The sequence below is a fragment of the Bombus vosnesenskii genome, unplaced genomic scaffold, assembly GCF_011952255.1.
Source record: "Bombus vosnesenskii isolate JDL3184/JDL3185 unplaced genomic scaffold, Bvos_JDL3184-5_v1.1 scf7180000013449, whole genome shotgun sequence".
In the NCBI taxonomy this organism is placed as follows: Eukaryota; Metazoa; Arthropoda; class Insecta; order Hymenoptera; family Apidae; genus Bombus; species Bombus vosnesenskii.
In genome coordinates, this window is record NW_022883059.1 from 26,173 (window position 1) to 48,998 (window position 22,826).

Genomic DNA, 22,826 nt, shown 5'->3' on the forward strand with positions numbered 1-22,826 from the left:
CACTACTTTATAACAAATCAGAGTCGCTTTGCAATAAAACCACCAATTGGCAAACTTTTAAAGAGCTAATCGAAAACAAAATCAACTGCAATATCCCATTGAAAACACCTAAACACATTGAGCAGGCAGTAGCAACTATGACAGAAATAATACAAGAAACTGTGTGGGCATCCACCACCCATGAATCAAATAGCAGGCAATTAAAAATTATTCCACAGGACATCCTAGATAAAATCAGGGAAAAAAGAAAAACGAAAGCAAAATGGTAAAAACAGAGAATACGAGAAAACAAGAAAAACCTAAATAAACTTACAAAGGAAGTAAAGAATAAAATACGGGAACATCATAATAACGAATTCTCAAAATTCATCGAATCACTATCCGCGCATGAGAATACCAACTACACACTATGGAAAGTCACTAACAAAGTTAAGAAAACAATAAAATCAATCCCAGCAATCAGAAAAATGGGCAACGCATGGGCCAGAAGCAACGAAGAGCAGGCAGAAGAATTTTCGAAGCACCTACAAAATATATTTTCACCGTACGAAATTAATAACAGCATCTCCAGATGGCAAACAAATGAAGAAGTGGAAAATACCAACAACACAACTGATAAACGCTGCACCATACTCAGCACAGCAGCGCAAGAAGTTACAAACATAATCAAGGCAACAAAGACAAGTAAAGCACCAGGATTTGACTTGATCAATGGAAAAATCTTAAAAAACCTTCCCCCAAAGTCAATAAGACCAACAACGATAATATTTAACGCAATTCTAAGAATACAGTACATTCCTGCACTATGGAAAATAGCACAGATCGTAATGTTACCCAAACCAAACAAAACCCCACATCTAACTGCATCCTACAGGCCAATATCATTACTATCTGCGTTCTCCAAATTACTAGAAAAAATAATATATAACCGCCTAAAACCAACAATAGAAAAGGAGAAGCTAATACTGGACCATTAATTTGGATTCAGGAATAAACACTCCATAATAGAACAAATGCACAGACTCGTCAATGAAATCTTACAGGCGCTGGAAACAAAACAATATTGCACGGCAATCTTTATGGACATTGAAAAAGCATTTGATAAAGTTAATCACGAAAAACTTCTTCAAACATTCAAAAAGCAATTTCCAGAACAAATCTACAAACTACTCAAATCTTACTTAAACAATAGAACCTTTGTAGTAAAAATAAGTGATGCATATTTTGAAGTTAAGGATATCAAGGCAGGAGTACCGCAAGGAAGCGTCCTAGGACCAATACTATACAGACTATATACGGCAGACATACCAACAACTGTCAACAGCAAAATACTAACGTTCGCGGACAATACGGCCATACTAGTGAGGCACGCAAATCCAGAAACGACTGCCGCACTACTACAAGAATACATTACAAAAATAGAATAGGGGCTGCAAAAGAAACAAATACAAGCGAACACCAGTAAGTGCAATCACATAACATTTACACTTAGAAAAGGAAAAACACCAGATATCCAACTGAACGACGCCCGCATAGCACAAACAAAGCAAGTCTAGGCAATAGCAATATCTAGGCAATATCTAGCATTTAGATACACACCTTACATGGAAGCATCAAATAAAATTAATAATAAACAGAATACGTGAAAAAAGGAAGCAGATGTACTGGTTAACCAATAGAAAATCTAAATTAAGTATAATGAATGAACTAAATATATACAAAACAATAATCAAACCAATCTGGACATACGGAGTCCCACTATGGGGGACGGCAGCAATGAGTCATATAAGTAAAATAGAAACAGAGCAAACAAAAATTTTAAGGGCAATAGTTAACGCTCCATGGCACGTCAGAAATGAAGATTTACGAAAAGATTTAAAAATTCCAAGATGGTTGCTGAAACGAATAAAACCATAATAGAAAGAAGACTGAAGAAGAAGCATCCCGCAGACCTCACAATAGAAATAAAATAAACAACTTGGAAGATGGAACCCCGCTGGGGGTAACCATCCACATGTTATATTATTATACCACTAAGCTATCATATTTTACCAAATGTCCTACTGGACAAATTGTAAAATTTAAATTAAATAAATAAAAAAAAACCTTTTTCAAATCAGTTTGTTGTTGAGTGCCGAAGAGCGCAGACGTGTGTTTAGTACCCTGTAAAGTTCACAATACAACACGTGACGCCCATCCGTCGAAAGTGAATCGGAACAGACATAAACCAAGTGTTTCTAAAATCCAACGCTCCTAATCTCTGACCCGAATCATAGCCTCTCGACTGGTTATTTTAAATTGAATTAACTAGCTCGAAGATGGCCTAAGTATCTCGATCAGGCTCTCTTGAACAAAACTATAACTACACCGCTCTACCTCCTCCGTGGCAAAAGAACAATATGTCGCTCCTTTCAAACGACACTAACAAAATAAAAAAGCGTAAGCTAGAAACAGTTAAAATAAACGCAAACACTAGCCAGAACGAATCGTCAAAAAGCTGTGTAACCACTTACAATAGATTCGCAATATTAGAATCCACAAACGACTCCATGCAACACTAACTAACCAACAAACACAAAAAAATCCCCCTCCCCACTTATCTTTATTGATGATGTCATCGACATTCAAACAATGATAAAGTTCATTGAGAAAGATATCAACAAAGAGGATTACAAACTAAAAATAAATAATTAAAGTTAAAAATTTTGCCGACTAACCCAGACTCCTATAGAAAACTAACAAAGTTACTAAAAACCTTGAACGCAAACTTCCACACATATCAACTCAAACAAGAAAGACCTTTTCGTGTGGTACTGCGCAACATCCACCACTCTGCTAACTTAGACAAAGTGAAGTTCGAACTCCTAAAACATGGCCATGAAGTAACAAACATTAGCAACATAAGGCATAGAATCTCGAAAAACCCGCTATCCTTATTCTTCATTGACTTAAAACAAAAGCCAAACAATAAACAAATTTACATCAACCGACTAATGAACTCAGCAGTAAAATTCGAACCTCCTTTTATAAAAAAAGAGATAGTGAAATGTAAAAGGTGCCAAAGGTACGGTCACACGCAGAAATATTGCAACCATAATTTCCGCTGCGTTAAATGTGCAGATATTGACCCCACTGATCAGTGTACAAAATCTCCAGAAATCCCTGCGAAGTGCATCCTCTCTCACAGAGAGCATCCTGCGAACTATAAGGGTTGCTCAGCCTACAAGATCTTGTACAAATATAAGTATCCTAAACTCAGAGTCAAGGAGATAACCAACCAAGTCGTCAAAAATTCTCAACTCCTTCAATCTCCTATGCCCAGACAGTTCAAGGAAACCAAAACAATCCGAAAATCCATAGTGACCATTCTCAAAATAGTGTTCCCAGTTCACAAAGCACAGATAACTTCTCTAGACTTCTCTAGAGAAACAATCAGAACAAATTAATAACTTACTATCATTATTAACACTCATCATGGATAGCGGGAACGAGTGCACTCAGCGCGGCATGGGCGTTGGCTCTCCATCTACACTGCCGATTTACCAACTTTAACAGAAATAACCATAGCGACATTTGCTGACGACAGAGCACTATTAGCATCTCACGCAGACCCGATAATCGCATCATCCACTCTCCAGCGATGTCTCGACTCTATTGAAAAGTGGTTCCACAAATGGGGCTTCAAAATTAACGAAAACCACGCGTTTAGACCCACGCGTGTAACCTTCAGGCTGCGAAAACAAACCTGGCCTCAGGTGACCATTAACAATATAACAATTCCTAACAAGGATTCAGTCAGATATCTGGGCATGACTCTGGACAGGAGAATGACATGGAAACAACACATCATAGACAAATCGAAGCAACTCAAGGCTAAACTTAAAAAATTCTGCTGGCTCATTGGCCGACGTTCCAACTTAATCACGCAGAGCAAAATTACGCTCTATAAGACCATAATAAAACTTGTCTGGACCTACGGAATGCAACTATGGGTAACGGCAAGTAATTCCAACATTAAAATACTTCAACGCTTCCAATCGAAAACTCTAAGATCTATAATAGATGCACCCTGGTATGTTACCAACGAAGCAATACATCGCGATCTCAAGATACCCACGGTCAAAGTAGAAATAACAAAATGTAGTAATAGATGTATCATAAGAGTTAGCAACCATCGAAACCCCCTAGTTACTAAATTACTTAATACGTCGGACCAGATTCGCAGGCTAAGAAAACACTATCATTTAGACCTAAGCACTAGATTCAGCTAGAAATAAACTTATTACAAATAATTAATTATGTCACTGCGCCACGCCAAAGAAGCTTACTCAAGATTTTCAATGCGAGAATTGATTCTAATGTATTTGTGAATAAAAAAAACCTGTTTCAAATTTAAATTGATAAAAAGAATTACATAAGTGTTCTGATTATACATATATACTATATTAAAGTCACAATGAAGTTTCATATTTTTATTATATATATCCTTAATATTAAGGTATATGTGTGTTTTAGTAAATTTCTTCTTCTTTAATATGGTTGATCCTTCATTAACGATAGGACAATATTTAACGAATAATATTGGCGCGTCAAATTCAATCTTCAAAGAAACGACGTTTCATATGTATCAATTTAATACATATAGGATATCCTGTAACTGGTAATATAATTAAAAGAACATAATAAATTAAGTAAAGAAACGCAGGATACAATTTTTTTCATACGAAGCTTTGTTTTCTAATTAACTTTAAATATTTGACTGATAACCTGATTTCTCTTAACACAAAAACGAAGGCATATAGTTTCACGAAATGCTTTTCAATTTAATAGTTTGTAAATTTCTAACACATACACACACACACACACGCACGCACGCACGCACGCACGTACACACACACACACATATCTAGTTATCATTAGGGTTAGGGGCGTGTAACGAATCTTTCTTTGGATTAGACATTGTTGTTATGCAATAGAGAAGATAATTACTAGTACAAATATGATTATTACAGAATTTGACAAGTAATCGTGGTAATTAGACACTCGAGATGCGAATGGCAATGATCTTAGGCTCAATAACGAATCCGCGGTCAACGAGGTAGCAAATGTGCTTTCTCACTGGTTTACAATTCAATTGTAACTCAACTTGTCCACAAGTAGAACTCCATTAACTTCTTCTGTCTAAGTCGAGCTGCACTTATATACTCTTCTCCGTACCTCTCTGTACCTCTCGGGTCAACTATACTTTTAAGGAGAGCTATGCAATTATTCCATACCTTTGTTAGGTAAAAACGTCCATCCCGTGACCGTGGCTACGTTCAGCGACCGGTTATGTCACTTCGAGCCCAAGCCTATTGTCATAATTCTCGGGCACACATAATCGGATTAAATCATAAGCAACTACTTCTAAGTTTTATTATTCAAGTACCGCTATAATAAAAGGTCTAGACTAAAGTATTGGGGATCTTTCCAAAAATTCCAAAAGAAAGGCCCCGATGTCCTTTCATCTCTTACATATATACGTCGGGTTCACATTATGATTAGGATTAAGGGCGTGTAACGAATCTTCATTTGGATTAGACATTGTTGTTATGCAATAGAGAAGATGTTTACTAGTACAAATACGATTATTAGTACAAGCGTGGATATTACAAAATTGGCAAGTAACCACGGTGATTAGACACTAATGACAATGGTCTTAGGTTCGATAACGAAACCGCGGTCAACGGGATAACAAATGTACTTCCTTTCAAAATCTAAGTCGGACTCGACTTAGTTGCCTACGATACAAGTATTATTAAACTAATTCTTTCTTAGAACGTAGAGTATTCACTGATCATGAAGACGCTATGTAATTCGCTAATGAGACCTCACGAGAGAATGACTTTCCGTCACGATGATGGTGCAAAGGAAAACTATTATTGGGTGTGTCTAAGGACACGAGATCATCAGATTCGTTAAGGAAAACCTTCGTTCGGAAAGTGAGGGAAATTAACGTTGCTCTTAATTGGTCTATTTCCATGTTGGTGGTTAGAGAAGGGTGCTAGCCGCTCCTAAGGGAATGTTGCTAGCTGGAAGCATCGTTCGTGAGAAAAATAGATTTTCCCTATCTTCCCGTAGTTGGGACAAGGACTGTTTGTCTGTTTGAAGGACTTTAATTAACTAAATCTTAAGATTTATAACGGGTCCACAGGCTAGCTGAGTATGTACTGTGGAGATGCATCGACATCTGGTAATCATCTTACCCGGAGAATAGGGTCTGCGTGTGGCGAGCCACGGGACAGAAACCGTTGGAATGTTTACTGTCGCGTGTCGCCACGAATATTTCTTTTTAAGAAGAGCTATACTATTATACCATACCTTTGTTAGCCAAACCGTTAGTCCAGTAATACTTGTACCATAGATAAGCAAGTTGAGTACAACTTGGACTTTGGAACGAAGCGCATTTTGTTATCCCTTTGACCGCGGATTTTTTATTTAACCTAGGATCATTGTTATTAGCATCTCGAGTATCTAATTACCACGGTTACTTGTTAAATTCTGTAATAATCATATTTGCACTAGTCAATATCTTCTCTATTGCGTAACAACAATGTCTAATCAAAATGAGGATTCGTTTCACGCACCTAACCCTAATTATAATGTGAACCCGACATATATATATATATGTATTGCTGAATCGTTAGAATTGATTTTAAAAGAAAACATAACTTATATTTGCTAATCTCTAATTATAATAATATTTTTCACGTATTCCAGATGGCTGGAGTACAAGAAGACTTTAATTGAAGATATAGGTAGACAAGGTCGACGTATTCATAGCAATGTAACAATACATGATGTTCCTTATGCGATTAGGATTGCCAACGACATAGGCATGGAAATGTAGTCCTACGATTTTTTAATAAAAAGACTGCAGATGTTTATGTGTTTAAATATGTAAGAAAGACATATGACATCTGTAATATAAAATATACACACATAATATATATATGTCGGGTTCACATTAAGAACAGGGTTAGGGGCGTTTAACGAACTTTCACTAGGATTAGCCATTGTTATTATACAATAGAGGTAATGTTTATTAACACATCGTGATTATTACAAAGTTATCGAGTAATCGCGGTGATTAGACACTAATGACGGTGCCCTCAGGTTCGATAACGAATCCGCGGTCAACGGGATAGCAAATTCACGTTTTCGTCAAAGTCTAAGTTCGAACCTATGTTAAAACGTGGAGTATTCACTAATCGTGAAGACGCTATGTAATTCGCTAATGAGACGTCACGAGAGAATGACTTTCCATCACGGCGAGGCTGTAGAGAAAAACTATGATGGGGTGTGTCTAAGGGCATGATATCATCGAATTGGTGAAGAAAAGCCTTCGTTCGGAAAATGAGGGAAATTGACGTTGCTGTTAATTGGTCAATTTCCATGTTGGTGGTTAGAGAAGGATGCTAGCCGTCCTTGAGGGCAAGTTGCTAGCTGGAAGCATCGTTCGTGAGAAAAATAGATTTTCCCTATCTTCCCGTAGTTGGGACAAGGACTGTTTGTCTGTTTGAAGGACTTTAATTAACTAAATCTTAAGATTTATAACGGGTCCACAGGCTAGCTGAGTATGTACTGTGGAGATGCATCGACATCTGGTAATCATCTTATCCGGAGAATAGGGTCTGCGTGTGGCGAGCCACGGGACAGAAACCGTTGGAATGTTTACTGTCGCGTGTCGCCACAAATATTTCTTTTTAAGAAGAGCTATACTATTATACCATACCTTTGTTAAACAAAACGTTCATCCCTTGACCGCGGCTACGTTCGGCGACTGTTTGTCACCTTGAGCCCAAGCTCACTATCACAAGTCTCGAATAATTATAACCGAGTTAAATTATACAGGCTAAACTATTGGAGATTTTCCGAAGTTATATATATACACACGCGAAAAATGGACAAAATATGTCAGCGATATGTTTTATATAATTTTAATATATTGCATATTATTTATGACATAATATTTAGTAATTCAACAACTTAGTAATTCAACAATTTAGTATTCAACAATACTCTTACAATTATTCTAGTATGTATAGTTTGTATTATAATAAATTACAAGTACTCTGTCCAAATTTGCAGTCTTTAACCAATGACGTTTGTATACAAAATATAATATTCATTTTTTATAAAATTTAAGAAACCTTCTCTTACATTTAGCTCTATTTAACATATGATAACAAGTATGATTCACATTGCAGGCTTGTTTTTTTCTTTTTTTTTATTTAATTGTTTAAATTCACAATTTGTCCAGTTTGGACATTTGGTAGAATTTTTTAGCTGTTAGATTATCATGTGAATGGCTATCCCCAGTGGGATACCATCTTCGTCTTTGTTAAGTTGTGTCCTTTGTGAGATCTGCTGGGTGTTTCCTTTTCAGTCTTCTATCCATGTTTGAGGTGTTGATCGTTTCCACAGCTAGCCGATTTGGACGTGTTCCTATTTTTTTTTATATTTTCCTGCGTGTCTGCTAATTTCCTCTTTGACCGTTGGTATTCCCAGATCCTTCCGTATATCCTCGTTTCTAACGTACCATGGGACGTTTACTATTGTTCTAAGAATTTTAGCTTGTACTGTCTCTATTTTGTTTATATGGCTCATTGCTGCTGTCCCCCATAGTGATATTCCGTACGTCCAGATTGGTTTTATGATCGTTTTGTATATTTTTAATTTATTTTCTACGCTTAATTTGGATTTTCGACTTGTTAGCCAATGCATTGGTCTCCTTGTTGTTTGTCCCTGTTGTATTTTGTCTATTATTGATTTAGTATGCTGTTTCCATGTGAGTTGTGTTTCTTAGGTGGAGACCTAGGTATTTGACTTGCCTTGTTTGCGGTATGTGCGTGCCGTTCAGTATGATGATTGGTGGTGTCTGTTTTCGCAGTGTGAATGTAATAAGGTTGCATTTATCGGGGTTTGCTTTTATTTGTTTACCTTGCAGCCACTTTTCTATTTTTGAAATGTGTTCTTGTAGTAATTTGACTGCTGTTTCTGGGTTAGTGTGCCTGACTAGTACCGCTGTGTCGCCCGCGAATGTCAGTATTTTGCTATTGCTAGTTGTTGGTATGTTGGCTAGTGTATAGTGTGTATAGCATTGGTCCTAAGACGCTTCCTTGCGGAACCCCTGCCTTGATGTCTTTGACTTCGGAGTATGTGCCCTTGATTTTTATTACGAAGGTTCTACTGCTTAAGTAAGATTTTATTAATTGGTATATTTGCACCGGGAATTGTTTCCTGATTATTTGTAGTAGGCTTTCGTGGTTTATTTTGTCAAATGCTTTTTCAATGTCCATAAAGAGTGCCGTGCAATATTGTTTTGTTTCCAGCGCCTGTAAGATTTCATTGACGAGTCTGTGCATTTGCTCTATTGTGGAGTGTTTATTCCTGAATCCAAATTGATGGTCCGGTATTAGCTTTTCCTTTTCTATTGTTGGTTTTAGGCGGTTATATATTATTTTTTCTAGTAATTTGGAGAACGCAGATAGTAATGATATTGGCCTGTAGGATGCAGTTAGATGTGGGTTTTTGTTTGGTTTGGGTAACATTGCGATTTGTGCTATTTTCCATAGTCTAGGAAAGTACTGTATTCTTAGAATTGCTTTAAATATTATCGTTGTTGGTCTTATCGCTTTTGGCGGAAGGTTTTTCAAGATTTTACCATTGATTAGGTCGATTCCTGATGCTTTATTATTTTTTTGTCTTCTCGATTATGTTTCTAATATCTTGTGCTGTTGTTTTAGGTATGGTGTAGTGTTTGTCAGTTGAGGTACTAGTGGTTTGCACATCCTCGTCCGTATGGCATTTGGGGTTGTTGTTGTTGATATTATGTGGTGTAAATGTGTTGTAAAGGTGGTTGGAAAATTCTTCAGCTTGCTCTTCGTTGCTTCTTGCCCATGTGTTGTCTGCTTTTCTGATTGCTGGGAGTAATTTTATTGACTTCTTTATTTTTTTCGTGGCTTTCCATAGGGAGTAATTGGAGTTCTCGTGTGCAGAGAGTGACTCTATGAATTTTGTGTATTCGTTATTGTTGTGCTCTTTTATTTTGTTTTTTATTTCCTTTGCATGTTTGTTTAGGTGTTTTTTGTTTTCTCGTGATCTATGTTTTTACCATTTTGCTTTCTCTTTTCTTTTTTCTCTAATTTTTTCAAATATGTCTGGTGGAATTATTTTTGTTTGTCTGTTGATTGTTTCAGGTATAGTAGTTGCCGATGCTGCTTCTTGGATAGTTTCTATCAATGTTGTTACTGCCTGTTCGATGTGTTCGGGTGTTTTCAATGGGATGTTGCAGTTGGTTTTGCTCTTGATTATTTCTTTAAAAGTTTGCCATTTGGTGGTTTTGTTGCATAGTGTCGCTGAGTTGCTATAAAATATTGGTTTGTTTCTGTATGTAATTATTATGGGTGTATGATCGGAGCTAAGCTCGAGGCTGGGTGTTATTTTTAGTTTATTTGCGTTTAGTCCCTTTGTAACTGCAAAGTCGAGTAGGTCAGGAATTTTGCTCAGGTCTGTCGGCCAGGATGTCGGTCTTCCCGTGGATAATATATTGAGGTTGTTGTTTCGAATGTATTTTTCCAGGGTTCTACATCGAAGAGTGGCAATTCTTGATCCTCATAGCGTGTGCTTTGCATTGTAGTCTCCCGCTGCGATATACTTGTCACCTAAGTGTTGAAAGTACTCTTCCCACATTTGTGTTGTCATTTTATGTCGCGGTGGTACATATACTGCTGACAACTGAAAGTGGTTACTGCTAGTTTGTACTGTAACGGTGGTTGCTTGGGTATATTCCTTTCTTACTTGGCTGTGTGATTTTTGATATCGTTTCTTATTATCACTGCGGCCCCTCCGTGTGCTTTTCCTGCGGGGTGTTTGGTATCATATATGGTGTAGTATGGTATTTTCATGTAGCTTTTTGGAGTGAAGTGTGTTTCTGAAACAAGTAATATGTCTATATTGTTGTTATACAGGAATGTTTTAGTTTCTAGGGCCTGTTGTTGTAGGCCGTTTGAGTTCCAGGCTGGTATTTTCAGCGTGTCCGTTTTTATTTTTTGCTTAGCATGTTTGTAAGGAGTTGTAACATGACTGTTATTTGTTGCGTTTGCTGTCTAAGAACTGCGTTTTGTTCGCTTATCATTTTTGTTAGCATTTCGATGTTTTTGATGGATTGTTTGAGCAGTTCCTTGATTTTTGTAGTGTCGTTGCTATTATTGTTCTGATTTTGGTTGTCTAAGGGTGGCGATTGGTGGATTACTTGCGCGTAGCTTCGGCTACCAACGGTGTTGGTGTTACTGTAGTTATTGTTCATTACGTGCTGTAGATTTGGTGTTGTCATAGTTTCTGTGCTATCCTGTTGCGCGTGAAAGTTGTTGTGTGTCCTGTTTCGAAGCGGCGGAAACAGTTTATGTTGCAGTTGCTTTCTGACTACACGGCTTTTGTAGCTAGCTGGGTGGTTTCCATTGCAGTTGTAGCATTTTATTTCATTTATCTTTCCTATGTATGGTTGCAGTAATTTTTTGTATGTCCATATTGCTGACACCATGTGCATTGCGGTATGTCTTTTTTATGTCCACTGTTACTATTGTGTTTAGAGCCTTTTTAATTTCAAAAATTTCTTTGTTATTGTTTTTAGGTTCAAGTTCTATTAGAAATAACGATAATGGTTGTTTAGTATCGTACCTGGTTTTGTTGTTTATTGCTCTTACCTGATGCCCGATTTTAGCTAGTTCCTCTCATATGTTATTTGCATTTGTTTTTGGATGTAATCCTCTGATTACTGCTTTATAACTTTTATCAGCTTTGAGCTGGTAAGTGTGATCCCGGCGTTTTTTTCTTTTAGTGCTTTTGTCACTTTTCTGAAAATTTTTGGGGTGTTCGTTTGTACTTTTACCTGGTCTTGTTTTAATTGTTTTATACTGTAATTTTCTTTTCCTGCCGTGTTGGTAAGTAGTTCAATGAGGGGGTCTATTATTTCAATGTAAATTGGCGGTGGTTTGGAGATGTGGATTATTGGTTTTCCGGTTGGGTCTGTTTCTTTCTCTTCTGGCAGTGCGCTGAAGGAGTTTCGGAGTGTGATTTCTTGTAGACATTGTTGTTTTTCTGCTTCTACAGCTTTCCTAACGTTTGTGTTTGGTGTTATTTTTCGTTTTTTGTTGTAACTTGTCACCTTCCAGCTTTCATCCTGGTGGATTAGTTCGTTACTGGTTTTATTTTCTTCATTGTTTTGTATTGGTTCCATTTAAATTTCGTTTGTAGCTGAGCACTCCTGTTCTTCGTTTATTGATTGGCTTGATTTTGATATGTTTGTTGCTTTGTTTATGTAGTATGTTTCATCTTTACTAATTATTTTTATCGGTGGGATGTGATTTTGCATTTTAGATTTGATAATAGTCTTCTTAGTAGAAGACACGGATTTCCACCATTTGGCTATGGGTGTTGACGTTCGTAACTTTCTTTTCTCCACTTGCCGCACTTTCTCTGAAGCACTGTTTTACACGTCCGTTTAGCTCGGCTGCTCGGGCAGAACTGACGTTGCAGGCTAGTGACGCGATAAGTCAAATCGAACTATTCGAATTCGAAATACGAACTGCTACGTCTTACGTTTAACAGTCAACATTGCAAATACGCTGTTTAACGTGGTTTAGCACTTTACATAGTTCCGATAAATTAAATTAATTTCATGAGATAAATACATTGCAATATGTAAGTGATACGCAATATATTTTTGCATACGTTTTCAGACATGAATATGCGAAACATATGCGTTATTAAAAAAATAATATATGAACAACATATTTTTATAATTTTTTAATCATAAAATTTCTATCTAGTTTTTATTTCTTTACTTGTATTCTTGCATGAACATTCGCAGTCTAGTCATAAAAAACATGTACTTTATTGCTATGTTGTTAAGAACGAACACACAAGTATTGCGAAGAAGGTAAAAAATTTATTATACAAATTTTATACATTCTAAACGTAAACGTTAGACAATTTAAATTAGACCGACACACGCGCTTCGTCATGATGTTCTCTTATCTAACGAGTAGAGTTGTGTAATTAAGATTAAAACAAGTTGTACATCTTTGGCTGTAATTAAATATATAACATTTTTCGAAATTCGTACCTATTAGATTCGAATTAAATCCTCCGTTCAAACTTATAACGCATTGAGTATCAAGTATTGATAAACGAACCCATTTTACTCAAACATTATGCTTTTATAAATTGTATAGATCTGAAACATTTTGTTATAGTTGTTTAAATATTTTCAATTTTTCAAAGATATAGTAATTAATGATAATTAAATCTCTCTTTAACAAATAATAAGTTCATAAGTTGTCTCTGTACATGTCTTTATATAACATCAATACGATTTCACATTTATTCGTATAATAATACTATTAAAAAATATATATACTCATCGAATTGACGATACTTTCCTTCTTTTTTGAAGTCGGTCTACGTGTGGCGTAATATCATATCGAAGTATCGAAGTATCTCCATACATACATATTTGGAATTTGATTCACATTTTCATTCTAAATATAATAAAGACTACAGGGAAAAACCATGTTAAATCACATTTTTTAGAAAGCAAACAACTGTAAAATTCTATTACACTACCAATTAATTCCAAAACTGTCTATTTGGTTTCTTCGATTAAGTGTTTTTATAGCTTCTTAAATATTAAAAAAATATTGAATGTCAGATTATAAGATTAGGTTCACAATATTATACAAGTTATAGGCATTATTGGTTTTTGCGTTATTGGCTTTTTGATTATAGTATATAAAAATACATTCTTTTAGCTACCAAATAAGAGCCATCAAAATGAGAAAATCAACAGAAGAAGAATTATCATGATCTTTTCTTGTGATCCTCAGTTTCTACGTGTATATTTGAAGACTACATATGAAAGGCATGATAAGTCCACTGTTACGTCTCGTGAAATGGTCCGTGCGACGTCCTCCAGTGTCTAACCATCAAGGCCCAAACCCCATTCGACAGACCCTCAATAAGCCTAAGGCCCCACCATAAACCGAATCTTATTAGCTTGCAGGAACCTTTAATCCTGCAAGTATTTTCGGTTTATAACTGGTATTTAAAACAGTCCTTAGGTTTATTGCACGTTCTTACAAATTACGGAGAAAGCGGATGGGTGTCTAACGGAAAAGCCGGGTTTTCCCATGCACAAGGTCAACCCGAGCCACATCGGTAGGAGGCTTCCTCCTCCAATTTTCACTTATTAATATTGGCTATAACCAATGGACATCGCGGATCGTTACCCTCACTGTTCTAACGAAAAGTGTAAATAACGAATCCACGTCCTTAGTTCAAAAAGCACACCCACTCCGAGCTTTCCTTTGTAATCACATAAGAACGAACTTCACTTATTCTTCATCGTTAGAATAGTCAACTTGTCTTAATCACGTCATACTTGTCTACTCGTCACGTCTAAACTTGTTCTCGGGACTACTGAACAGTCACTTCATATACTTAGTCTCCTCTATTGCTACGTCAACTAAAACAACAAACTCAACTGTAGGAGCCTTGCTCTATTGTGCATGTATATCGCATCTTCATACGCCAAATCATCGTCTACGACTTATATCATACGAAACGGTGTAACTTCGTGTGTATAAGTGTTGGGAATATAAAGTTTATAACCCTGTTAATCACAGCGTTATACTACCTTAACCACCCCTATTATCTCGACGGAAATCAGGGGATCGATCTATTCGCAGCGTCGATTATTATAATCGTAACGGGAATTTACGACTCCCGTTGACGTGTTTCCTCGCGATTACGTCTCCCTGCGATTCGTCGAAAATACATCCACTTTTGCTAGTTCTCCAACTCTTGATTCGTAGATGACCTACAAGAGCTTAAGTTAAACTACTTAATTTTAGAGTTTGGTTCATTTTAATTTGTATTCTGTGTTCTATATATAAAGATCACAATTACCATTTATCGCATAAAAAATAGAATGCAAATTAAAATTAAACGTCCTAAAATGCTAAATAATCTAGCACATACCTAAATTAAACTGTATGGGCCCGCATGACTCAACGATATCGAAAAGAGAACAACTTTTTAAACTTCCGAAAAATAAATCATAGATTCCTGAATTATTGTAAAAAATCACATGCATGTAAAATATTATAGCAGTGGATAATTGTGAAATGATCATAATAATGAAAAAAATATATGTCTAATCTTAAAGTCAAATAACAGTATCATTTTGGTAGTATAGGATTGATATATAAACCACTGAATTTTAAAAATTACAGTGAATAATATATAAAATCGTAAAATTGCTCTTTTATGAAGAAGTACAAAGTATACATATTTTTCTCCTGATAGTCTTCATTTGGAAGAGATGCTAACATTCTACTGCCTATTTAACGTATAAAACATAAACTTGAATAAAATCGTTTAAAATCAAATTATAGATTTCGTAAGAATATTAAACATTAATTGAACATTAATATAAAAAGACGTAGAAAAATTAGGGAATTGTTTCCAAATCCTTCAAAGTGTACGATATCTGATTACGACTAATGCTTAAATCATATTAGAAACGGTAATTTATGATTAAATGCATACTAATAACGCATTTTTTAAATTTTAATTTCTTCTGTTAGTTTCGAAATAGGATTCGATTCGTATGCGATGTATCAATTGCTTAAACAGGTATTAAAAAGTAGTAAACTTGTAGAAATGTTTCATCCTCTCCAATTTCGATGATTTTGGAATATGTTATAAAAATCAAGATTTTGCACAATTTTTTCCTATATACAATTTTCCTATCTACAATTAGACATGTGAGACTCCAAGCAATGTCGGTTATAATAAAAGTGTTCCTGGCCGCCTTGTAACTGCCGGATTCAAAAGTCGAACTGACACCTAAACTCAATATATTGATGATGTTCGCTTTTAATTGAGTTATAAGTTACAACAGATATTTTTTGGAGTCTCCCATATCCAACTGTGCACGAGGCCTTTAAGCTTCGACTGACCTTCGTTTATAAAATACTGACGCATAAGCGGTAATAGACACACAACTATAGACAAAATTCACTATAGTGATGTAGACAGTTTTTTACAAATGTTTCGGAAACTAAGCGAAACCGTTGGTTATATGTATAGGAAAAAGTTATCCAAAATGTTGATTTCTATAACATATTCTAAAATTATTGAAACTAGAGAGGGTAGAACTTTTCTGTAAGTTCATCCCCTTTTTTTGTTTTATTACCTCAATTAGCCTTAAAATTAACATAAAAAATTAAAATATTTTATTTTTTTATTCCTGTATCAGATAATAATATCAGAATGTTTAGTTTTGAAAAACGAATAATTATAAAACGAATAATATCCTTAATTCTTTACAATTTTATTTTCTGTCATTTTTGTCAAATATGTCTCTTTTCCGAAAGGTTATCATGTAGTATTGCTCATATTAATGAAATTTTTTTATGGATATTCAAAAGCTCGTTAAAAGGATCAATCATATATATTATATAACATACATATGTTCTTTATCTCGTTCGTCAAATCATTTTAAATGATTTTCGTCATGGTACATTAAAGATGGAGCAACATGCACAAATGCAAAAAGTGACATTTAAAATCGATCTTGTTTAATCACATATACACGCTCATGACACGTAAGAGCTCACCCTCATGCATATTAATAGCAAACAGTAGTGATGGTTACCCGATTCTTAACTTTGAAGCTATTCAAAGTTTTAAAAAACTATGAAGATTCAAATCATTTTGAACACAATCCAAAGCTTAAAATTCTGATAAGTACTGATAAGTCCTGAATTTTCAATCTTGATTCTTTAAATTTCATAAAACTATGGAATCTACTTTATGAAGAAGAAGTAGTATCAAAAGAATATTAAACAAGTCGTTTGATTCTCTTTAGTACTTGCTATGTTAATAAGAAGAATTCAATAATGTAAACTAATTAAACAATCTTTAATGGTGCTTTAATGCAATATTGGCCCATAATGAGTTAGTATCTTATGTCAATGTATCACTTAGACAATAGTAAATCAAAGTGCTTGAAATATTCAATAGAATATTGCTCAAGGTCTGTAAACCAGTAGATTTATCAGTAGATATTCTTAAGACTTTCATATACTACCAAAATTTTCAAGGCCTTCAAACAAGACTGATTAAAACTGAAGCAACAGTGAAGGATTTTCATATTTTATTTTTCTTGAAAAAGTTACTAATTGTTGTTGCCCATTGTTCTGAACCTTGATTATTCGCTTGCTAAGCAATTGCTTTAACACATTAACCAATACTTTTCAACCCTCCTAATAATGAATATGATTACTGACCACAGTTGCCAGTAACAAAAGCTACTGCTTATTTTCTGTTTTTGTCTGAAATGGTAAAAATAAAAAAAGAGAAAAGATAATCAATATACAGCAGTACTTTACAACAGAAAGAAATGTTCATTTAGTATATACACTTTTTCAATTGTTTTATGACATATTTGTATGTGAACAACTAGAAGTAAATTTCTCTTTGAAACTAAAACTTATATACTCCTCTAATTATGTTGCTTCAGTGTAAACAAAATGTTTCTACAAGTTGATATTTACTGAATACTGTTTGGAACATGCAGCAACAACAGGCAACAGAACTTCTCTTTGTTGTTTCAACAAAGACACAGTTTAAGATTTAAATCATGTCCAAAGTGATTTAATTTTCTTGCCACATTTATTGGCTACAAAAAAAGTATTTGCACATACCCTTACATACCCAATGAAGCATTTTTTAAATCAAGTCCTATACATTTCATTTTCATATTATTAAATTTTTACAATCACATAAAAGTGCATATGTACTATTAAATGATACAAAATTTTATATATTTGGGCCTAACTAATTAATATGTGAATGCTATGATAAATATGTACAGTATTGTATAAATACTTTTTGTAGCCACTGTATACAGATTCTAATTACTACAAAGTGTTTCAGATCCTATCGGGAGGAGACAGTAAAAAGATGTATTATTGTTCATTTCCTCCATTTACCATATCCATATCCACATGTCTATCCATGAAAGCCCGCCTGAAATAGACATTCCCTTCAGTTAATCATCATTATAAAATAAATTGTCAAATTTTGTTCATGCACAGGTTCAGACTTTCATCTGATCTCTTTCGCAATTAGCCATCACCACGTAACTAGGATTGCTAAAACTGGCTGGCATGTCTAACCTTAAGTCATTCTTCTGCTTCGGCATGTTTACGTAATTGCCCTGTGTCCTAATGATGGCTGGTATGAAATCCTTCTTTGATAACGTGTTTCCATTATTTAGTATTTCAATGTCGTCAGAATCCTTCTCATTCTTTTCATTTTTCTCGTTTAAATCTATCAACTGAACATTTCGTGGAGTATTACAATATGCGAAATCTCTATTGATGGGTTGATGATCTATTGGTTGATTCTTCATTGTCTCTTGCTGTCGGACGAACTCTGCTCGCCGCGCGTGTACGTTAATTGGTTTCAGATAAGGATCCTCTTCTTCTAGTTTCTTTAACATTGGTGACAATTCTACAGCGTCTTCTGAATCGGTAGTGACCGGAAATTTAAAGTGCGTTCTCTCTTGATTAGGTCTAGGACTGAATATTTCTGAATCGTACCCACTCTGGCTAGTGGGACTCATGCACAGGTACGTTGTGTTTGACGCGGGCAAATTTGAATAATCGTGGATGGGAGAAGAGAGTGCTGCGTGATCAGGTGCGGAGAGCATAGTTAGATAGTCGCTCCGACCACCTTCCAGCAGCGTCGTGTTCATGTCCATGTAAGGATCGTTTAGACTGATGTAATGCTGCAAATTAGATAGACATTTAATGTGTTACAATGAGATTATAACGACGTGCAAAATGCTATGAAATATAATTAAATGTTATTGGAGTATTAACGAAATTTATTTAAATGTTATATATTTGTTTAAATGTTATTTAAATGTGTTCTCTTGTTAAGCCTAAAAACTTACAGACTTATATAGTCTTGTAATAAAATTTTAATTCCTCACAAGTATGTATTTTACATATATTAATAATCTTTTTAATATAGAAATTTAATTATTCTACGTATAGTTCAAGGTTGAATTTTAAAATATTGAAGCCTGTATCTCAAATAATCGTACCTTACCGCATTCATTTTATCACAAAGTACAGCATATTTAAATTGCAATGAAAATTAACATATTTGAGACACAAAGTAGACATATTCTTGTATCAAACAAGTATTGTTATTATTGTAAAATTAAAGGTAAGTACAGTAAAGTTACGTTATTATTTTATATGCTTCTTTTCGTAATTAACTTTCCAAGTATAATAGTTTTCACAATGAAAGATGAAACATAAATATTTTTCATATCAGTGAAGACAGTAATTTTCCATATGTATTATACAGAATGGTCATAAATGTACGTAGGATTTTAGAAATGAAGTTTTAAAGTAAACAGATTGGGAGATACTAAGAAACTGTTAACATCAAACTCACCGCTTTTACGCTTTCTTCTAATAATTCGCCAATACCCTGTACCAATTCTGTGAAACTCGGACGTAGGGTAGGCTTGGCTTTCCAACATTGCAGCATTATGTCATATCTGTAATATATTCACAATATTAAATTGTAATATTATAATACATACAGGATGTAAAGATATACGAGAGTAAAACGGTTTCTTTTCTTTTTGAGAAAATGAAGCTTTATAGCCTCAGAGTAATTAACAAATAAGAAAAAATATTAATTGTTTTATCCATTATATATGTTAATAATAACATATTACAAAAATGATATATGATGTCTCAGGCTATCTTGTGTCAAACAGTGTTCTGTAGGTAATATGTTATAGACAGTGACGTTCACGAGAAAGTTTAAAGAGTAAACTGGGATAAAACATTGCAATTTTATAAAACTAAACTATGATTAACAAGAAAAATGAATGTATAACATAGACGTACATCTTAGAATAGACAAATGTACAGGAAAGATGTTTAATATGAATTTTAGTTATACTCATATACAAGTATCAGTTTTAAACATTCTTCTGTCTACCACTATATGTAGATACATGTGGGTAAAGTATGAAAAAAGTGTGCAAAATTTACGGTCATATGCTGACTGTATTATATTTACTAGTGTGATCCAATTAAGGTAGTGCAATAGAATAGAGTGTAAAAAAGGGAAGGTAGACATATAAGAAGAGAAATAGACATAAGAGATGTAAAACCGAAAGTTCGTCCAAAGCCGAAAATCAGTAAGCTGAGACTGTTGCGGGCTAATTAAAATATTTGAATACTTCTTGATTAAAATATTCTTAAAATATTTCTTCTCGTTTTCTTAGGTTTTTTCCTAAAAAGCGGTAACACTACATAATAAGAAAAATTTGAAGCACATATACGTATATGTATACGTGTCTACATAATATAATTTTTTTGTAACAGAGTTACTAAAAATATCCGATATGTACATACACGTTCAAATACATTAGTAATTCTGTTACAAAGCGATTCTCTGTTATTTTGAATGATATTATGATATGCGAAAACGCTTAAGGAATGAATTATTTTGTTCCGAGAGACACATATTATGATACAATTGTCATACAATGGTCATATTTTTCGATGGTATCCCACTGGGGGTAGCTATCCACATGTTATTTAGCAATTAAGTTAGAAAAATTTACCAAATGTCTAGCTGAACAAATTGTAAAGTACAAATTAAATAATAAAAAAAAATATTTTTCGAGATTTAGACGTTTCAATAATTTTTTAACATGGAACCTTCTATCTTCCTATATATTAATCGATGCGTTTTTTTACTCCCTATAAAAAAATGTAAAGGTATTCGTATACGAAAATGTTTAGTTTAAAAAATATTTCAGTTTTAATTTCATCAAAATAGGAGACAAGTAAAACAAACGCAAGGGCATTGTTCTCTCCTTCCACATGCTATTGAAACCATCGACACAGATTTCGTAGACACTGTTTTCACCGATAACATCCTTAACTGACTGACAGTATTAACACAAGGAAATAAGAGAGGAGTTTTACTTATGTAGGAATAGTTATTGGAGTAGTTAATGATTGCCGGCCGTTTTACAAACCTAATACAGACCATGGATTTGATATTGATTTGCGTTGAAATTTCATACAAACTTAGCGTAAATTAATTGAAATCAAACTTATAACAATAACTTATTTAATTATTAGCCAGTTTGTATTGCATATTAAGCTTGGGATAATTCCTTTTAATCCGATCGTCGTAAGGCAACCGACTATCAAATATCTGCGACAGTAAATTTACACAAGTAAAAATTCTGTCTCATTTCTCTGTACTAATATTGCCAAAGCTATTGTCGGTGAAGTCTGGTATCAGTGAAATCTTGTGTCGGAGAATTAAAAACAGTTTCAGGGATTTCAATGGGACCTATCTTCCCTTCTCCATATGCAAAGTTTTACAAAATTAAAACTAAGAATTATTTTAAATCAAGCATTTTCGGATTCAAATATCTACAGGATGACCAGTTCAAATCTATAAACGCAAATTATTCATACACTACATGTTGTAGAAAAATATAATTTAAATAAGCAATTTATAGATTCGGGGGGGGGGGGTGGCACAATCTGGTGTAAGTGCTTTTTTTCGAGACGGACACGTTATATGAAGGTGACATACATTTTTTAAAATACAATTATAGATGCTTTAATGCACTGATCGATGCAGATCGTTATTCTTTACAAAAGAGTATCAACCGATTTATACTCCAAAACCACTAGTCTAACAGATATTTTAACTTTAATGTGTTAAATTTAATGTATGGAACATAAAAGTGAAGCGGTATTCTAGTGTTTATATTGTCTTTCATAAAATATGTTGATTAATGAACAGAACCATCATTATACAACACGGGCGATTTCAAAGCTACATAAAATATCGCAAAGATTTATTGTAAAATATCTATAGAAGATTGGGTAGGTACGTAAATTATCTTATCGTTTGGGGACTACATACATTGTCAGAAAAGAATTTGATAGATTGGATTGCCCTTATGCGATTCTTTGATCAAATGGAATGAAAATGATCCATTTTTGAGGTGGATAGTCGGCGGCAAAGAAAAGTGAATCCTTTATAATACTACGGCAAAGGTCATCATGGTCAAAGGACAAACAAGGTGAACCACCATTATCGAGTCCAAAAGTAGATCTTCATCCGGAAAGGGTTATGCTAGGGTCACAAGGGAATTCCATATTACGAGTTCCTTTCAAAAAATCAAACAATTAATTCGGATGTATACAGCTCGCAGTTTTTTTTTATTTATTTGTTGAAATTACAATCAATTCTCGCGTTGAGAATTTTCAGTAATTTTTCTGGCGTGGCGCAGTGACATGGCTGTTTATTTACAATAAGTTAATACTTATTATAGATAGGTATAATTTATAAGTATTATAAGTAAGTGCATATGCTTAATTTGGATAATTAAATGAATCTAACGTTTAGGTCTAGCGGGTAGTGCCTCTTCAGCCTGCGAATCTGATCCGTCGTATCGAGTAGTCCAGTGATTAGGGGTTTCGGTGTTTGTTGACTCTTTTGCTATATCTGTCGCTATATTTTGTTATTTCCTCTTTGACTGTAGGTATCTTGAGGTCGCGATGGATGGTTTCGTTGGTAACATACCAAGGTGCGTCTATTAAGGCTCTTAGCGTTTTCGATTGGAATCGTTGTAGTATTTCGATGTTGGA

General features: G+C 34.4%; 1 protein-coding gene and 1 pseudogene across 4 annotated transcripts in view; one reads left to right on the forward strand and one right to left on the reverse strand.

The window, feature by feature from the left end:
* Window positions 1-6,990, forward strand: part of LOC117238333 — a 30,652-nt pseudogene extending 23,662 nt beyond the window's left edge.
* A 9,492-nt stretch (window positions 6,991-16,482) lies between these two features.
* The window catches only part of LOC117238328 (vascular endothelial growth factor receptor 1), a 63,915-nt gene continuing 57,571 nt past the window's right edge, over window positions 16,483-22,826 (reverse strand). For 3 of the 4 annotated variants that reach the window (XM_033503176.1, XM_033503173.1, XM_033503177.1), the window contains exons 22-23: window positions 19,582-19,687; window positions 16,483-18,901 (exon numbers count right to left, since the gene is read on the reverse strand). In XM_033503176.1, coding sequence (XP_033359067.1) covers window positions 18,209-18,901; window positions 19,582-19,687 — 799 coding nt within the window. In that variant the 3' untranslated portion in view covers window positions 16,483-18,208. The remainder of the gene's footprint in view (window positions 18,902-19,581; window positions 19,688-22,826) is intronic. The other variant, XM_033503174.1, reaches the window with a different exon arrangement.